The sequence below is a fragment of the Hyaena hyaena genome, unplaced genomic scaffold (genome assembly GCF_003009895.1).
Source record: "Hyaena hyaena isolate Hyena2069 unplaced genomic scaffold, ASM300989v1 scaffold_44, whole genome shotgun sequence".
Taxonomy (NCBI): domain Eukaryota; kingdom Metazoa; phylum Chordata; class Mammalia; order Carnivora; family Hyaenidae; genus Hyaena; species Hyaena hyaena.
In genome coordinates, this window is record NW_024080676.1 from 1,410,267 (window position 1) to 1,430,479 (window position 20,213).

Below are 20,213 nucleotides of genomic sequence, written 5' to 3' on the forward strand. Positions count from 1 at the left end.
AATGGTCTGAAAGCCACCAGTAATTTATACCTATCTTGTTTTTTATTTAATACTTTAACTTTCTGATTTGGACAGAGGCAGTATGATGCAGTGGTTAAGAATATAAGCTTCAAACTTAGACCTTAGTTTGAATCTTGATGGTGACACTCACTAGTTGTAGTAAGACTTTGGGCAGGTTTCCTCATCTGTAAAATGAGTGAAATAATTCATAGGGTGGCTGCAAGAATTAAATGAGGTAATGCAGGTGTATAAAGCACTCGGTATAGTGCCTGGCGTATGATAGGCACATAGTTATTTCAGAGAGGATGGGATATTGTAATATTAGATGTGAGACTGGAGCTTGGAGTGTTAATATTTTATTTTGTAAGCATCAGGGGATTGTTGAAGAATTTTTAAGGAAGGAATGTTATTACTAAAGTGATATTCTAGAAAGTTTACTCTGACCTTATGTGGACGATAGGTTAGAGGGGGATAAAAAAATAGTCGTGCTGAACTGGTGAAGGCAGTGGTTCAAGAAGAGAGGTGAAGAAAGACTGAAACAGGATCAGTGGTGATGAAGAGGGAGGAACATAAACAAAGAGTCTGATATTACCCATGCTTGTGAATAAATAGATGAAGAAGTTGAGGGAATTTAACAGTTTGACCACCTTTAGGTGAAGCTCTCAAACATTTTCTGGTGATAGTCATCTTTGGAAACAATGATGCATGCATTCATCTGTTCTTTGGAGGTAAACATGCAAGTGAAAGGGAGAAACAAGAAATATCTCTTTAAAGTCATCCTACAACTTGGCTCAAGTGTTAAATTTGAGAATTATTCTTGAAGCTGCAATCTTGAATCTGTAATACTGGTTCCCTTTATCTTTTACTTTAAATGTAGAGTACTTTAACATTGTTTAATTGGTAGTATATACAATTTGCATGGTCCTAACACATAGCTTTTATTATCTAATCTAAATGTTGGTTATTGAAAAATAGGACTGATATCTAATTAAGATATTGTTAAACTGTAGAAAATATAGAAATTTAGCAGTTTGGAATTCTGTTTTATTTATAGAGAAGACACATTGGCTGTCTAATTGTTATATGATTCTTTATTGCATTTAGAACACCAAAGATAAAAGTCATTAGTTGTAATATTATGTATAATTTTCCCTAAAGCCTCCCAGCTGGTGGACTAGAACTAGAATTGTTACCTCAGTTCTTACTGTTTCGTATGTGAATTCCTAGCCTTCTAGGAGGTCAATGTTGTGGACTAATGCTACAGCAGAAAAGGTTGTCAATTTTTTCCCTCTATCTCTGATACAAATATTTGTTATTTTTGTAAGTTCAGTATCTAGTCATTCTAATGAACTATGACAATAAGTTCTTCATTCAACAAGAGTTATGTTTACATTTTTAAAAATTATGCTTTGCTAAATACATTGGTATTTTCATTTTGTTAGTGAATCAACAGTTCAGACTACAGAGACAGATGCAACAGAGTTACTTTAAAAATGTGTAAATCTAAATTTATTCTAGATTATCAGCTTTCTGACATATTTTTATTTTAAAAATTTGCATCTGTGACCTGAAACTGAGCTATTAGAATTCCTTTGTTTTTTTATTTGTCATTAAAAAGTTACGGGGAAAATCACTTTCTGGATTTAAAGCTCTTTTGTTATGTTTAAACATATTTTGGAGTTAGATTTTTAGAACCAGAAGATTCTTTAGAACTTTGTAGTACAAATGTTTGGGTTTCTTTTTATATCTGAATAAAAGTAGGACTGGAGAATGAAATGACTTCATGAAGAGACTTCAAAGTCTCAACTATTTGATCGCAGAGGAAACATCTGGACCTAATATGATCTTTAAGAAATTTTCAGTTTGCATAAGAGGTTAAGCTGTAAAATATTTTAGGAGGTTTATTATAATTCAGATTTAATTACCATGAAATGTTTTTTAAAAAGGTAGTACAAAAGAGTACAGGTTATAGGCTCAAAGGACAAAGAGTTAAGGGAAAAAAATGCTCAAATGGGATAAAAATGTAATAAGGGCAGTACTGGTCATTGTCAGGTAAATCTTGTTGGCACAAAGAGGATGTAGGTGCTGATAGGTTTTCTTCACTTTTACTCAAAAAAAAAGTATGCATTGACTCAACATTCAAGGGAGTTCAGGGAAATTATCTATCCTAAGTATTTCAGGATATTTTATACTTCATCTGAGAAGTATGCTATTGAAAATGTGTTTAAGCATAATTTGAGTGTGTTAGAAAAGAAACCAGAGGAGTAAGCAACCACCTCTTTTTTATTAGGGTGAGTCCATTGATTATTCTAGGACACTGTTGGTAGATTAGAAAGTGTTTTCTGCTTGAGAGTTTTATGGTAAGAAACCCTAAAGCCCTGGTAGCATGTCTGGGAAGTCTTGATTTTAGTTGTAAAAAATCGGAGAAAGACTCTTTTTAAGTCTGCCAGAATTAGGGTTAGCAGGTATTGAAAAGAGTGACTGCATTAAAAACATTGGAGTAATAGTGAGAAGCACCTGTGTTTTGTCCAATTTTGCTCTATTTGCAGTTAAAAAAATAAACTAGTGGGGCGCCTGGGTGGCTTAGTCGGTTAAGCGTCCAACTGTCGCTTAGGTCATGATCTCACGGTTCGTGGGTTCGAGCCCCGCGTCGGGCTCTGTGCTGACTGCCAGCTCAGAGCCTGGAGCCTGTTTCAGAGTCTGTATCTCCCTCTCTCTCTGACCCTCCCCTGCTCATGCTGTCTCTCTCTCTCTCCTAGAAATAAATAAACAAATAAATAAATAAATAAACTAGTAAATATTTCTGCTTCAGGGGTAATGTTTTAGTAAAATAACATTTAGCTAAAATGTTTTAGCTAAAATTTTAGTCTGTGTTTCGGGCAGTGGTTCTCAGATGGAGTAATTTTACCCTCCCCTGGGTACATTTGGCAACGTCTAGAGACATTTTGGGCTGTCACGACTATAGGAAAGGGTGCTACTTGCATCTAGTGGGTAGGGGCCAGGGATGCTGCTTCAAAGCACAGGACAGCCCCACAACAAAGAATTATCTTGCCTAAAGTGTTCATGATGCTGAGACTGAGAAAACTTGGCCTGAAGACAGCTTATCTGTTTTGATAACAAAGCTATATATATCCATATATATATGAAGAAGTCATTATTTACTTAAATTAAAGGCCTAGAAAGTAAAAGTCTTGTTAGTGCTAGTGTAGGAATCTTTAGGATGTTAAGAAATACTGGAGAGGGTTTTTTTCTTTACACCAAATTAAAACTAGCATATGTAATTACATTTATTTCTCTGAATCTTTTTAAAAAATCTCTATGGAAATGGATAGCTTAATTATATTAAAGTTAAATCTAGTAATTAATTCTGTCTAGAAAGAGCTCATGTCAATTTGCATTTTAAAAATAATTTTAGCTGTAGGTCCATCAGCTCAGGTCATGATCTTAGAATTTGTGAGTTCCAGCCCCACATCTGGCTCATTGCTCTCAACACAGGGCCTGCTTCACTTTGGATCCGCTATCCCCCTCCATTTCCGCCCTCCCCAACTCATGCTGTCTTTCTCAAAAATTAATAAAACATTAAAAAATAATAATTTTAGCTGTGGTTGTATTTGAAGTGCTTTTGAAAGTGTCCCATAGTGGAGTCATGATTTAAGAATAATTTTATTTCCTTAGACTAAGTACCCAATGGTTTTACTCTAGTGGTTAACTGAATACATTTAAATTATGCCATAAATGAACATTCAACTTTATTGAAAATGTCCCTTTTGTGACAGAATTGAGTTTTGGAATTTAATAAATATGGGTAACTTATTTAAAGATCTAAAAGAATGAGGTAGAGGAAATTATTTTAGTAAACTGTGTTAAATTATTTAGGAAGCTAACCATACCTTTGTGGAAAGCTAAGTCATAATCAGTCTTTATCTTTAGCTCAACAGAAATAGATGATATGCTTAGAAAATCTACAAATCTCCTGCTGACCAGAACTTTGAGTAGCTGTTTACTGAACCTTATTAGAAAACCTCATATAGGTTTGACAGAGGTAAGTTTAAAAAAAATAATAATAGATAAATGTTTCATTATATGAAAAAATTTTTTATGAAGTATTGCCAAACATCATCCTGTAAAACTGGCTTTCTATTTTAAATTTATTAGTAGGAGTAGATTTGTTTTGTTGGTGTAAATTCAAACCATGTGAGGGGAAAATATTTACATGGAGAATATGGTAGACAGTTCATGATGTTAGAACGTAGATTTATGATTGCCAGACTTTACATGAAAAGTGAAAATACTCATTTTTTTAATTGGTAAATATATAAAATTTGGAAAAATACTTTTAAGTGTTATTTTAAATCAACTGGCAGTTAGACTCTTGGTTTTTTGTTTTTTGTTTTTTTTTTAAGTGATAGTGTTTATAGTATTTGCAGCAGGCTTTTAAAATCAGATAATCCCTTGTATCGTATAAAGCTATAATTGTACAAAAATGGCACGATTGCTAGAAGTAATAATCCATGTTAAAAAACCAAATGGTTTTGTGTACATGTAACCTGCATCTCATCAGACATACTTTGTATTTTCTAGCTGGTGCAGATCATAATCAACACAGCACACCTGGAACAAGCTTGCAGGTACCTGGAGGACTTTATAACTAACATCACCAACATTTCTCAGGAGACTGTTCATACCACAAGACTTTATGGGCTTTCTACTTTTAAGGTATGTAAAAATCTGACCAAAAAGTTTTTATTTCCATCACTATAAGCAAACTTTTAAAAATCAAAGACAGGGGCACATGGGTGGCTTAGTTGGTTGGGCATCCAACTTCGGCTCAGGTCATGATCTCACAGTCTGTGAGTACTGACAGCTCAGAGCCTGGAGGTTGCCTTGGATTCTGTGTCTCCCTTTCCTGTTCGTACTCTGTCTCTCTCCCTCTCTCTCAAAAATAAATAAACATTTAAAAAAAAAAATCGAAGACAATTTTTATTATATACTTGATTCCATTATATTCCAAACAATTGAAAATTAGAGATAATCACTCCCGACAAAAAGCAAATAAATGTCAGTTCCCTTTTGGCATTTTAAATATCTTTACTAAAATGGAGAAAAATATATTGATTTTCTAAAGGTATATTACATTTTGTTCATGTTTTGAAGACTTTTTCAGTATTGCTAAATCAATACTAACTGAATTCCCATTAACATCTCACAATTCCATAATTCATTTTATATGTAATGTGTATACGTGTGTGTTTGGAAATTAAAAATGTGAGATAGATAAGTGTAAAATTGGCTTTACATTCTTTATTGGCTCTGATATGAAGAAAAATGAGTATTACCTTGTTCATTTTACTGAATTCCTACATTTTTCTGAATGGAAAGATTTCTGTTTGTACAATACTGTAGGACATCCCGAAAGATTAATTAATGGTTGTTTTAAGCAGAATAGAAGATTAAATAATTTCATTAATTTTATAATTTTATTGATTGGGGGTCATATACATGAGACACTGATTTAGTCTAGTAATATAAACCCTTTTTCATTGAATAGTTTATTAAACTAATGCAAACCATTTCCTGATCTCTTATTTATTTATTACTTTAATTTTGTATGTTTATATATTTTTTGAGAGTGAGACAGCATGTGAACAGGGGAGGGGCAGAGAGAGAGATACACACACACACACAACAGAATCCGAAGCAGGCTCTAGGCTCTGAACTGTCAGCACAGACACCCTGATACAGGGTTGAACTCTTGAACTGTGAGATGGTGACCTGAGCGGAAGTCAGACACTTAACCCACTGACCATCCAGGTGCCCCTGATCTATCTTTATTTATTTATTATTATTTTAAAAAAATATTTACATATTTTTGGGAGAGAGAGAGAGAGTGTGAGCAGGAAAGGGGGAGAGAGAGGGAGAGACAGAATCCAAAGCAGGCTCCAGGTTCTGAGCTGTCAGCCCAGAGCCTGATGCAGGGCTTGAACCCACGAACCACAAGATCATGACCTGAGCTGAAGTCGGACACTTAACCAACTGAGCCACCTAGGTGACCCCCTTCTCTTCTCTTTAAAACAGGCAGGCTAGTTTAACCTCATAGCCCTTTCCAAGTTTCTTTTCTTTTTTTTAAAAAATTTTTAAATGTTTTTTTATTTATTTCTGAGAGAGAGAGAAAGAGAGAGAGACAGTGTGAGGAGGGGAGGGTCAGAGAGAGAGAGATACAGAATCTGAAACAGGCTCCAGGCTCTGAGCTAGCTGTCAGCACAGAGCCCGACGCAGGGCTCGAACTTACGAATCGTGAGATCACAACCTGAGCTGAAGTCAGATGCTTAACCGACTGAGCCACCCAGGCACCCCCCAAGTTTCTTATTAAAGAGTTCTTATGTTTCTTTCTTTTTTTATTTTTTTTTTTATTGTTTTAATGTTTTATTTATTCTTGAGAGAGAGAGACAGCGTGAGCAGGAGAGGGACAGAAAGAGAGTGAGACACAGAATCCGAAGACAGGCTCCAGGCTCTGAGCTAGTTATCAGCACAGAGCCTGACACGGGGCTCAAACCCACAAACCACGAGATCATGACCTGAGCTGAAGATGGACACTTAACCAACTGAGTCACCCAGGCACCCCCAAGAGTTCTTGTGTTTCTACTCTTGCTATATTATAAATTACCCAGCTTGTCTCCTAAAATTATAGTATAGTCATTTACATTTAAGAAATTCAGTACACTCGTATTCAGAAATAACTAATTTAATGTTAACTGTAACGACACTTTTAAAATGTGAAGTTTAGAAATGACTCTTGGCTTCTAAAATTACCTGGTTAGTCCCCAAATCTTATGTTTTTCTGGTGATTTTTGAGCTCATATAGTCATCCTGATGCATAAGGCACAAATGCAGATGATGTCTGAGTGAGTGAGTAGATAAAATTAGTTATTAAAACAGACAGAAACTGGACAAAACAGGCATTTATTTGTCCAGATAGTATAGTACAGTAATTAAGGGCATATATTCTGGAGTTAGACTGTTATGTGACTTTGGGCATATTCTTTAATTCTAATATTTCCTGGGTTTTTTTCTATAAAATTTGAGTAGTGATGTGTTACTTACCTCATACAATTATTAAGAAGTTTAAAGGAGATAATTAGCACAGTGCCATTTGTTGTACATCATCTGTGCTCTGAGCACTCTATTAGGTGCTGAGAATATAAAAATGTATCCCTGACCTTGAGAAGCTCATAGGAGAAAAAACTATAAAAAGACACTTGACAGTACGGTGTGATAAGTACCATAGTATGGGAGGAAAGTCCATAAGTTTTTGTGCATTTTTGTAATCCAAGGACAAATTCTTTTCTTTTATATTAGATTTTACACAGTCTTTCTTCTTTTTCATTTTTGCTCTCTATCCTTATGTCCATGTGTTGTTACTCATATGCTGTTAAGAAGAGATTTACTAAGGACTGGAGTTGTAATCATATTTAACTGTTAACATTAAATTTAACAAGCTGTTTAACAAGCTGACTCTGTACTTTCATTAAAACATGAACTGCCTTGACATCTGGCATAACTAGGGATCTTCAACAAAATTTTCTTTTCAGTTGTAAGTCAAATAACCAAAGATACTGGAACGTGATGCTTTTGGATTAAGGGATCTTGGAACTGTACTTTCCAAATCTACCTTTTGGAAGGGAGTGCTTAGAAATGTTAGCTCTGGTTCATCATTTCAGTGGTCCTCTTAAGTTATTGATATTTAGTTGAAACTACAACTGCTATAGAATACTCCTTGGATTTACTTGGAAATCAGGAAGTCAAGTGTAGCTCTAGTAGAGCACCCTTTTTTGTTGTTGTTGTTTGTTTTTTGCTTTATTTCCACACATAATTCAGGAAACCCTTTCATTTTATTTTTTAAATGTTTTTTTATTTTTTTTACTTTTTCTAGGAGAGAGAGAGAGACAGCGTGAGCAGGGGAGGGTCAGAGAGAGAGGGAGTCACAGACTGAAACAGGCTCCAGGCTCTGAGCTGGCAGTCAGCACAGAGCCCGACGCGGGGCCCGAACCCACGAACCGCGAGATCATGGCCTAAGCGAGAGTCGGACGCTTAACCGACTCAGCCACCCAGGCGCCCCAGCCCTTTCTATTTTATGAAATGAGGATAAGAGCTGTTGTCATTTTTGTCTGTTTCAAGAGGACTCCGTCTTGAACTCTGATATGAGGAAGCAATTCAATAGTGAGAATTATTAAGTCAATATTAAAGTGAATTATTGAATGACATAGGGGGAATTTCCATTCCTAGGGAATAGTCAGCCTGTTGCCTCTTTCACAGAGCTGATTAAAGTACAGTCTTGATTACAGACATTAGCATGGATTGCTTAGTTATTAACCTTTTAGCCTAATTCTTTTCAGTCCAGTGACCTAGCAAACATATTCCTATTTAGTTGCCTAATGATTATGGAAATAAGCATATGAAGTTCTTTTACCCACATCCCCATGTGTCCCCTGCAAAAAGCACAGATTCACAAAGTGTTTGATTTTTACCATATTTGCTTACTTTATGAAATATTACATAAACTTTCTTGTTAGCATGCCTTTCATTTTGCTAAATCTGTGAGTGATACAAAAGAGTTTAAATAAGTAGTTCCTGCCCTCAAGCAGTACCTCAGCTGTTTGAAATTAACCTGGACCCACACTGAGAGCTACTTTAAGACTTCTGACTAAAAAGATTTGCATCAGAATGGAGGGGGGAAATGGGAATACATTACTTTTTTAATCTGTATAGTAGAGAAATGGCCTAGTTCTTTTTCTCTGGCGTCAGAGCTCTTTAACTTTTGCTCCAGGGAGTTTTTCCAACCTGCCAATGTAAAGAGGCCTGGCAGTGATTTCAACTGTAAATGCCTGGAAGGAATATGCTTCTCATTCTTTTTCTAATTTGCCTTTTTAAAATCTGTTGATGACTGTGTAGCAAAGTATTTTTAGAATTATGGTTAAAGTGACAGTGGTAAATTGTTTTTGATTAAGAGTTTGAAATTTTTCTTCCTATGGAGCAAGGGCACAGTACGTGGACTTTTAAAAACTCTTTTTAATTTCAGTGTAACTTACATGTAAATATGCACAACTTATAAATGCAAAAATTATATATAGCTCAATTAATTATTAAGAGGTAAACATAGTCTTGTAGTTTCCAGTCTGGCATGTAAAGAGCTTGGAAATCATCACTGTGTCCTGACAAGTAAGAAACTGAGAAAACTTTGATCTATCAGAGAAGTGAGATCATAGGGCTAATTGCTGGCCCCCAAATTGGAGAGAGACAGATAGGAAAATACAGAGAACCACAACTTAACAGAGCAGAAGCTTCCCTAGGAATCAGTATTGGGTTGGGAAAACCTGAACTGTAATTGATAAATAGCTGGAGGTTCATTGTGGACAAGTCACGGAGTTGAAACTCCATGGGGACCCCATCATAGTGGGGCTCACACTTTTGTGAGTTGTACCTCCTGGGGCTCTACCAAGTTCTCCCACTGAGGACTGAAGAATAATGGTCTTGTGCTTCCAGCAGGGGGGAAGAAAAAGGAGCCATTTTGAAATATACCAGAGCATTCTGATCTTTAAGTTTTCTTTTCTTCTTAAGACCTAACCTCAGAAGAAACTGTGTACCAGTGCCTGAACTATTGAGGTTTTTTTCAGAGCCTTACCATATTGGGGAAGGGAAACACACAACTCTAGCCTGCTCTAGCCATCCTGTTCGGTCTAAGGGGTAGAAGTGAGAAGCACTTGCAAAGTTTACAGCTAAGGGGCAAAGCTTACTTAAAGACTGTGACCTCGTCAACTATACCTAAATAATAAAAATTGTTTTTAAAAACCTGTCACTTAATCAAGATTATAGAACACTTCCTCTCCCCTCACACCTTACCACCACATTACTAAAGTACTATTTATTGCAGTTCCTTTCACCTAGTACATCATGTCCAGCTATCAAGAAAAAGTTACATGGAAGACTAAAAAGCAAAAAGTAGAATTTGAAGAGCTGGAGTAAGTATTGGAAGCAGTTTCAGATATATCAGCGATATTGGAATTATCAGATGAAGAATCTATTTTAAAACTATGATTAATATGCTAAGGACTTTATTGGATAACGTAGACAACATAAAAGAACAGATAGATAATGTAAGCAGAGAGCTGGAAAATCCAAGAAACAATCAGAAAGAAATATTTAGAGATCGAAAGCAATACAACAGAAATGAAGAATGCCTTTCATGTACTCATTAGTAGACACAGCTGAGGAAAGAATCTCTGAGCTTGAGTGTATGTCACAAGAAACTTCCAAAACAGAAAGGCAAAGAGAGAAAAATACTGAAAAAAATTAAACAGAATATTCAAGAATTGTGGGATGACTGCAAAAGGCCTAACATAGACACAGTGGGACACAATATTAAAAGAACAAAGAGAAAGGGACAGAAGCAATACTTCATGCAGTAATTGCCTGTGGATTTCCCCAAATTAATGTCAAACATTAAACCATGGATCCAGAACGCTTAAGAACATCAAGCAGAATAAACACCAATGTTACACATAGGCATATCATATTCAAACTGCACAAAATTAAAGATGAAGAATCTTCAAAGAAGCTAGAGGAAAAAACCCCTTACCTAGAGTTAACAAAAAAAAAATTACATCTGACTTCTCTTTGTAAATCATGCAAACAAGAAGAGAATGGAGTGAAATATTTAAAGTATTGAGAGAAAAACACCCACTAACCTAGTATTTTATATCCTGTGATGTTATCCTTCAAAAGTGAGGGAGAAAGTCTTTCTCAGACAAACAAAAATTGAAGACATTTGTTGCCAGTAGACTTGCCTTGCAAGAAAGGTTAAAATAACTTCTTTGGAGATAAAAAATGATCTAGGACGTAAACTCAGACCTACATAAAGATAGGAAAAGCATCAGAGAAAGTGTAAATGAAAATAAAATAAAAACTTTTATTTTTCTTATTCTTAATCTCATAGATAAGAGTTTGTTCAGAATGATAACAGTGTATTCACTTATGTATACTTTGTGTGTATGTATGTGTATGCTTATATATGTTTATATATAAGAGAAATGAATGTCAGTAATGGCACAAGAGGAAGAATAGTGTTATTTGAAAGTGGACTTGGCATTATTATAAATGTATATTGGAAACTGTAGGGCAACTACTAAAAAGTTAAAAAAGCATAACTGATATTTTAAAAAAGGAAAGAAAATGGAATTGTACATATATTCAATATCACAAAAGGCAGAAAAAGAGTGGAACATAGAAGTAGGAACAAAGAACAAGTGCAACAAATAGAAAACAGTAACAAATATGGCAAATACTAATCTAGCTGTATCAGTAATCACTTTAAACATCAATAGCCTAAAAATACTAATTGAAAGACATCATCAGAATGGATCAATAAAACAAGACCTAACTATGTGTTATTTACAAAACCTATTTTAAATATAAAGATACATAATAGATTTAATGGATGGAGAAAGGCCATGTTAATACTAATCAAAAAAAGTGGGGCATATTAATACAGAACAGACTTCAGGGCAAGGAAAGTTATCAGGGATAAAGAAAGGCATTACATAATAATAAAAGGGGTCAGTTCTCCAAGAAGACATAAGAATCCATAGTGTACATATGCCTCAGAACAGAGGGTCAAAATATGTCAAGCAAAAACTGAAAGAACATCAAGGAGAAATGAATGAGTCCACTGTTATAGTTGGTGACTTCAACATCCCTCCATCAGAAATGGACAGATCCAGGGGCGCCTGGGTGGCTTAGTCAGTTAGGCGTCCGACTTTCGCTTGGGTCATGATCTCGCGGTTCGTGGGTTCGAGCCCCACGTCGGGCTCTGTGCTGACTTCCAGCTCAGAGCCTGGAGCCTGTTTCAGAGTCTGTGACTCCCTCTCTCTCTGACCCTCCCCTGCTCACACTGTCTCTCTCTCTCCTAGAAATAAATAAAACATTAAAAAAAATGGTTTAGATGGCAAATTAAAAAAAAAAAAAAAAAAGAAATGGACAGATCCAGCAAACAAAATCAGTAAGGACATAGTCGTACCCCATAACACCGTCAGTCACATGGATATAATCAACATCTATAGACTACTTCATTGAACAGCAGCAGAATATACATTCTTCTCAAGCTCATGTGGGACATTCACCCAGACAACCATATTCTAGGCCATAAAACACACCTTAGCAAAATTAAAAGAATAGAAATCTGGGGCGCCTGGGTGTCTCAGTCACTTGAGCGTCTGACTTCAGCTCAGGTTATGATCTCATGGTTCGTGGGTTCTAGCCCTGCGTCGGACTCTATGCTGACACCTCAGAGCCAGGAGCTGCTTCGGATTTTGCCTCCCTCTGTCTCTGCCCCTTCCCTGCTTGCGCTCTGTCTCTCTCTCCCAAAAATAAATAATCGTTTAAAAAAATAAAAGAAATCATACAGTGGCTGCTCTCAGACCACAGTGGAATTAAATAAGAAATCAATAACAGAAAGCTAAGCTGGGAAATCCCCAAATATTTGGAGATTAAACAACACATTTCTAAATAACACGTGAGTCAAGGAAGAAAGGGAGAGTAAAGGATTATTAACAACTCTGTGCCTACAGCTTTGATAACCAATTTCTTGAAAGACACAGTCTGCTAAAACTCACACAAGAAGAAATAGAACATCTGAATAGGTCTATGTTTATGAAAGAAATTGAATCAATGACTAATAGCTTTCCAAACAGGAAGAGCACCAGGCCCAGATGGGTTTACTGATGAATTCTATCAAACATTTAAGGAAAAAATTACACCAGTCTCTTTCACATAGGAGCAGAGGGAATACTACCAAATTCGTTCTGAGGTCAGCATTACTCTAATACCAAAACCAGACAAAGACATTACAAGAAAAGGAAACTGCAGGCCACTATCCCTCATGAACATAGGTGTAAAAGTCTTCAACACAGTATTATCACATTGAATCCAGCAGTTTACAAAAGGAATTCTACATCATGACCATGTGGAATTTATCCCATGTGTACAAGGCTAGCTCAGCATTTAAAAACCAGTTAATGCATGAATAAATCACAGGGGTAAAAGTACAGCATAGGGAATATAGCAATGGTATTGTAATAGCATTGTATGGTGACAGATGGTAGCCATACTGTGGTGAACATAGCATAATGTATAAACTTGTCAAATCACTGTTATACCCCTGATATTAATGTAACATTGTGTGTCAACTACAATAAAAAGTTGTTTAATATAATCTATCACATCACCAGTTAATATAATCCATCACATCAGCAAGCTAAAGAAGAATAAAAGGATCATATCAATAGATACAGAAAAAGTATTTGACAAAATTTAACACCCATTCATAAGAAAAACTCTCAGTAAACTAGGAATAGAGAGGCACTTCTCTTAACTTGATAAAGAATACAAAATCCTATAGCTAACGTATTTAATGGTGAGAAATTTGAAGCTTTCCCACTAAGGAGCAAGGCAAGAATGTTCCCTCTCACCATTCCTTTTCAACATCATATGGAAGTCTACTTAGTTGAGTAAGACAAGAAAAGGAAATCACATGTTTTTCTGGAGCACCTGGGTGGCTTAGTCAGTTAAGCGTCCGACTGGCTCAGGTCATGATCTCATGGTTGACCGCTCATGTTTTCAGCACAGAGCCCACTTTGGAGCTTCTATCCTCCCACTCTGCCCCTTCCCCACTAGTACATGCTCTCTCTCTCTCAAAAAAAAAATAAAAATAAAAAAGATTGCTGACTTATATGTGGGCCATTTTTGGTACCCTGCAGCAATTACAGTAGTAACTTCAAAGATCACATAACATAGTAATATCAAAGATCACATAACTAGAATAATAATGAAAAAGTTTGAAATATTGGGAGAATTATCATCATGTGACAGACAAAATGAGCAAATGCTGTTGGAAAAATGGTGTGGTTAGACTTAGCTTGATGTAGGGTAACCACAAACCTTCAATTTGTAAAAATTGCAGTATCTGCAAAGTGCAATAAAATGAACTATGCATATATCATCCTTTCCTTCATATCGCTGGAAGCGAAATGGCCGTATAAGGAATTAGGTTTTTCTGGGACAAACTACTTTGATAAGGAATAAGTAATAAAAGAATTTTGTCCTATCTAAAGTTAAGACTTTAGGTAGTAAGGCGTTGATTGTGTCCCAAAACACATTCTTAGGAAAAAGTGATAATTGCTTGGAAGTTTTTTCTAAACTTATACATAGTTTTGGCCTGGCAGAAAATATTAAATGATGTTTACTGAACAAAAACATTTCTGTTGTACTGTGCTAGCTGCTGAATTGGGATAGTTCTTAATGACTAGAATTTTTTAATTGAAAAGGGTAAATAACTACAAAAATAATTAGTGTCTATAAAATAGATAAATTTGGTTCTGTAGACATATTTAATTTGGTTTTGTAGAGTTGTGAATTGAATACCTTTAGATGAGATTCATGCTTTATAATCATCCTGCCTGCCACAGTCATCTTGTCTGACAGATTCATTCATGTTATCTGCCTGGATGAAGACATTTGCAATCAGGAGAGATGAGGGAAGGGAGGAACTGACATAAACCATTCACCCAAACCTGGGTGGCTCAGTTGGTTAAGTGTCTGACTTCGACACAGGTCATGATCTTGTAGTTCATGGGATCCAGCCCCACATCGGACTCTGCACGGGCCTTGTGGAGCCTGCTTGGGATTCTGTCTCTCTCCTCTCTCTCTGCCCCTCCCCTCTTCATGCTTTCTCTCTCTCTCTTTCTCAAAATAAGTAAATAAACTTAAGAAAAATCATTTACAGAAGCTAGAAAGCTCAAGATCAGAAAGTTCAGAGATACTGAATTTAAAATACAGTGACCCAGAAGAAGGAATATAAAATCGTATTTACTCATTTTATGTTAATAAGCATGCATAGTTTATTTAAAAGTCAGTTTTGGCTTCATTATGTTTTGAATATTTATTCTTGGAGAAAATAAAATTTATTCTAGAAGCAGTCAGGATCAGTTTGCTTAAATTTCTGTTTTCAGCTACTTTATCCCTCATCTGGGCCGTAGCTTTGTGTGTGAAAGCTAATGTAAGCTTCAGCTTACACATCTAACTCTAGTTACTCTAAGAAATTTTTGGATTTGCTCCATAGAAGTTGTTTTGGTATAATTAACTATAACTCCTCCAGTAACCTGTATTTCTAAGGGAATATATAGTATACTATTTGTGACTTGCTGACTTTAGAACGATGAAATTACGAATCCTTGGTTTATTCTTGTTTTTTTTTTTAAATATTTTTATTTATTTCTAGGAGAGAGAGAGAGAGACAGCATGAGCAGGGGAGGGCCAGAGATAGAGGGAGACACAGATTCTGAAATAGGCTCCAGGTTCTGAGCCGGCAGTCAGCACAGAGCCCGACGCTGGACTCGAACCCCCAAACCGCGAGATCATGACCTAAGCGAAAGTCGGACGCTTAACCGACTAAGCCACCCAGGCGCCCCCCTTGGTTTATTCTTTATGTTGACTGTGTTCTTTTATGAAGAAAAATTTTTAGAAAGTTCTAGTTATTAAGACTTCAGGTCTTCTAATTAATGTAAGTTTTCCTTGGCTTTTTATATTTGACTTCTTAGCCAATTATGGAGCAGATCTACAGCTTTGTTTAACTTAGGGTGTTATTTACCAGGTGGTAGTATATGATTTGTGTGAGTATAAGATACAACACATATCCTAAAACCAACAACTTCTGTTTTTTAATTTAGTAATATAGTATAATGAAAAAAAAACCTGGTGAAGAGTTGCTGTTTCACTAAATTAATTTGAGGCATAAGCAAGCAAATAATTTTTTGTTTTTCAGTTGATTTTAGGTACCAAATATGTAAATAAAACAATTTCCCCTGATTATCACACTGACATCTAAAATATCTAAATAGTGGCACCTGGGTGGCTCAGTCATTTAAGCATGAGACTTTGGCTCTGGTAATGATCTCACGGATTCTGGGTTCGAGCAGGTTCCATGCTGACAGCTCAGAGCCTGGAGCCTGCTTCAGATTCTGTGTCTCCTGCTCTCCCTGTGCCTCCCCTGCTCATGTTCTGTCTTGTCTCTCAAAAATAAAAAACATTTTTAAAAATTAAAAAATAAAAAAATCATAATTTCTTTAATCGGCTTTTCTTTCTGCCTATCTAATTTTTTACAGTGGTAGCACCATTTTTCTTGCCTCCTTTCCTGGAAAGTCTGTAGTTATCTTACATGTATTTCTTTTTCACTACCCCAATCACACCCCTTCCCCATCATAACTAACTAATAGGATTCTGTGTTTAGTTGTATCTTTTTCCCCCTCTGTCTACAGTGGCAGTAGTGAAAGTGGCTAATGAGTTAGACAGTGTATGCTACTAATATTTCTAGATCAAGATCGTAGATTATTGGAGCGTCATCATTTTGAACTAGAGCAGGAAGAAATTAGCCAGGGAGTATAGCTCCTTCTTTTGACAGTTCTACTTTTCTCTGGCTTAAATTTTTAAGGCTCAGAAAAGTGTCAAGTAATGTTTCCCTTCGTCCAAATGAGTAATATTAAATGTAACCTTTTTTAGAATGTTGAATAAAATGATATAAATAAGATACTTGGATTAATCAGGCTATTAACAGAATACTGACAAGAACTGCCAGAAAAACCAACTCAAACTGCCTAAATAGAGAAATTATTAACTAAATGTGACTGGAAATCCAAGAAGAGGGAAAGTTTCATGTGAAGCTGAAGCCCGCTGCTCAGTAGATGTCACCAAGAACCCAGTTTGTCCTTCTTGCTCTGCTTTATGCAGTTTTGGCCTCATCGTCCAACTACGTGTGGTGCCCAGCAGCTGTGGGCTCTCCTTCTAGTAACAAAATGGCTGCGCAGTCACAGTTCCAGTCCTTATATCCTTATGCTCGGTCACCTAAAGGAAGAGTGAGTGGCGCCCTCTATGAGGTGCTTTGGAACACTCTGTGGGTAAGAGGGTGATAATTGTTAATTTACCTAAATTCATCAGAATTCATTCTTGGAGCTAATTGTGGGTTCAGTTCGATCTAGACCAGGTAGAGCTGTGAATGGGGGCCGAGGGATTTTCCAAAATATATTTGAGGATTGTTCTAAGAAGGGGGAGTGGATGATAGTAAATCATAGATGTTTCCTAAAATGTTTAGCCATTACTACTTAATTTTTATGTAAAACACACATGCTCACATCCCAGGAGTAATAGGCTAGAGTTTGTGCATGTATAGATTTTAAAAAGTTCCTCAGGTAATTCTGTTGCACACCTGTGGTTGAGAACCACTGATAATATGATATCATTTAATTCTTACATATTGAAATGAAAAATAGTTCTCAAACTGTGCTGGACTTCTGCCTACAGAGGGCACTGTTTCTTTAACAAGCAGAATTGTTTATAAGCTAAATCTTTTTGTTAATGTTTATTTATTTTTGACAGAGAGAGAGTGTGCATACATGCGGGGAAGGGACAGAGAGCAGGGAGAGAGAATCCCAAGCAGGCCCCGCCCGTGCTGTCAGTGCAGAGCCCCACATGGGGTTCAAACTCCCCAACAGTGAAATCATGACCTGAGCTGAAACCAAAAAGAGTCGGATGCTTAACCAACTGAGCCACCCAGGGGCCCCTAAATGTTTTTTAAATTTAAAAAAAAATTTTAAATCTGTTTTTTAAAGTTTATTTATTTTTGAGAAAGAGAAAGTGAGTAGATGAGAGGCTGAGAGAGAGAATCCCAAACAGTCTCTGTGCTATGGATGCAGAGCTGACATCGAGCTTAACCAGAGCCGAAATCAAGAGTCAGATGTTCAGTTGACTGAACCACCTGGGTGTGCTTAAGCTAAATCTTTAAAAAAAATTTTAATTTAGGAGTTAGTTGCTATGTTCCTGACTTTCTGGTGGGATCTTAAGGATTGAGAGTATTTTAGTTTCAACTGTAGTAGAACTTAACTAGGAGGTCCTAACTAATTTTCTTAACAGTCCCTAACTTAAAATGAGAAATCATTTTTAGAAGTATCTTATCAAATAGTTTAGTGTATTCTTGTGTGTAAGTACAGGAAGAGATACAATGAAAACTTTGGTTTTTTTGCTTGCTCTTGGTTCTTTGAAAATAAAATGTAGTGAGTCAATTCACGCGGTTCATGTACATATGTTTTCTAATGATTATATTTGCCTGGATTGCAAAACCAGCAGAATCCGTAGCCCTTAGCAAGGTTCTTTCAAGTGTTGAATTTAAATTCTGCCTAGGACTACTGTCTGAAACTTTTTCACACAGCACAGCCATCTACTGCCTTAGATTTCTTTGTTTGCTATTATACACTGTGGAAAGTACTAATAAACTTCTAAAAATCTAAATACCCCTGCCCTAAATTACATTTATTATGTTGAGAAATTATCTTGACTCGCCTAGTTTATGTGAAAAGTAGAACCTGTTCTTGGTATCGTCTCAGAAAAATAGAATACATTTGACCCTTCAACAATGTGGGGGTTAGGGACGCTGGACCTTCTCCCCTTCCCCACAGTTAAAAATCCTTGTATAATTTATTGATTATGTAAGCTCTATACCCAACGTAGGGCTTGAACTCATGACCCCAAGATCAAGATTTGCATACTCTTCTGACTGAGGCACTCCAGTCAGGTACTCCAAAAATCCATAACTTTTGATTTTCCCCAGACTTTAGTAACAGCCTACTGTTGACAGAAAGCCTTAATGATGAGTCAATTAACACGTATTTTATATATGTATTATATACTGTCTTTTTACAATAAAGTAAGCTAGGGAAGAGAAAATGTTAAGAAAATCATAAGGAGGAAAAAATATATTTATAGTACTTGAGTATTTATTGAATAAAATCGTATATAGGGACCCATGCAGCTTAAACCCACATGGTTTAAGGATCACCTGTACTTAGCAGAACTCTAGATAATAAAAACAAAAAGTAATAAATACATTTGTGGTTCATTTATTTTTCTTATTTCCTTTTCAGAAAATTAGTGGGCTTTGAATCACTTTATCCAGAAAGCATATAATTATAATAAATTAATTTCACTATAATGTGAATGATTTCATCATCATTTTTATAATTTTTCTTTCTTCACATACAGTGTTTGTTTTCCTTAATGACTTCAAAATTTCTAGATATTTGGTTGCTCTTTCCAGCTCAACTTTTGTTAATTTTTAATTGTCCCAAATTGCCTTAAAAAAATCCAGGAAAATGTGAAATAATATTCTTTCAGTAAAATTTTGTATAGTTAAAAGGGTAATTAAGAAGTATATCATTGGGGCACATGACTGGTTTTGTTGGAAGAACTTGCAACTCTTGATCTTGGTGTCGTGCATTCAAGTCCCACATTGGGTATAGAGATTACTTAAATAAATTAATATTCAATAAATAAATAAACTTTAAAAAAGTATGTCACTGATTTATTTTAATTAAAAAAAATTCTTTTATATTTATTTATTTTGAGAGAGAGAAGGTACAAGCCGGGAAGGACAAGTGAGAGAGGGAGAGAGAGAGAATCCCAATCAGGCTGCACACTGTCAGAACAGAGGCCCATGCAGGGCTCAAACTCATGAACCCTAAGATCATGACCTGAGCCGAAATCAAGAGTCCAAGGCTTAACTGACTGTGCTGCTCAGGCACCCCAGTATATTATTGATTTTAAATATAAAATTTTTAAGTGTTTATTTTTGAAAGTGACAGAGCAAAAGAAGGGGAGGAGGGGCAGAGAGAGAGAGGGACACAGAATCTAAAGCAGGCTTTAGGCTCTGTGCTGTCAGCACAGCCCACTGTGGGGCTTGAACTCACAAGCCTGTGAGATCATAACCTAAGCCGGAGTTGGATGCTTCACTGACTGAGTCACCCAGGTGTCCCTAGTGTTTCATTGATTGTAAATCCTACTCTTGATTTCGGCTCAGGCCATCATCTTGCAGTTTGTGAGTCCGAGGCCTCATATCCCCACCCCGCCACATTGGACTCTGCGCTGACAGTGTGGAGCCACCTTGGGATTCTCTCTTTCTCTCCCTCTCTCTCTGTCTCTCCAGTCCCCCCCCCCCAATAAATAAACTTTAAAAAGTTTTTAAAATAATAAAAAATTAATAGTGGGTTGAAATTAGAATTTTAAAGGAACAGCTATTAAAAAATGTATTAAGTTTCACTAAGTACTTTAGTGTAGTTTAG

At 36.1% G+C, this 20,213-nt stretch overlaps 1 protein-coding gene across 3 annotated transcripts in view; it reads left to right on the forward strand.

Moving 5' to 3' along the window:
* The window catches only part of EXOC6 (exocyst complex component 6), a 222,641-nt gene that overhangs the window by 118,513 nt on the left and 83,915 nt on the right, over positions 1-20,213 (forward strand). For all 3 annotated transcript variants that reach the window (XM_039230230.1, XM_039230232.1, XM_039230231.1), the window contains exons 16-17: positions 3,931-4,042; positions 4,582-4,716. In XM_039230230.1, the coding sequence (XP_039086161.1) occupies positions 3,931-4,042; positions 4,582-4,716 (247 nt within the window). The remainder of the gene's footprint in view (positions 1-3,930; positions 4,043-4,581; positions 4,717-20,213) is intronic.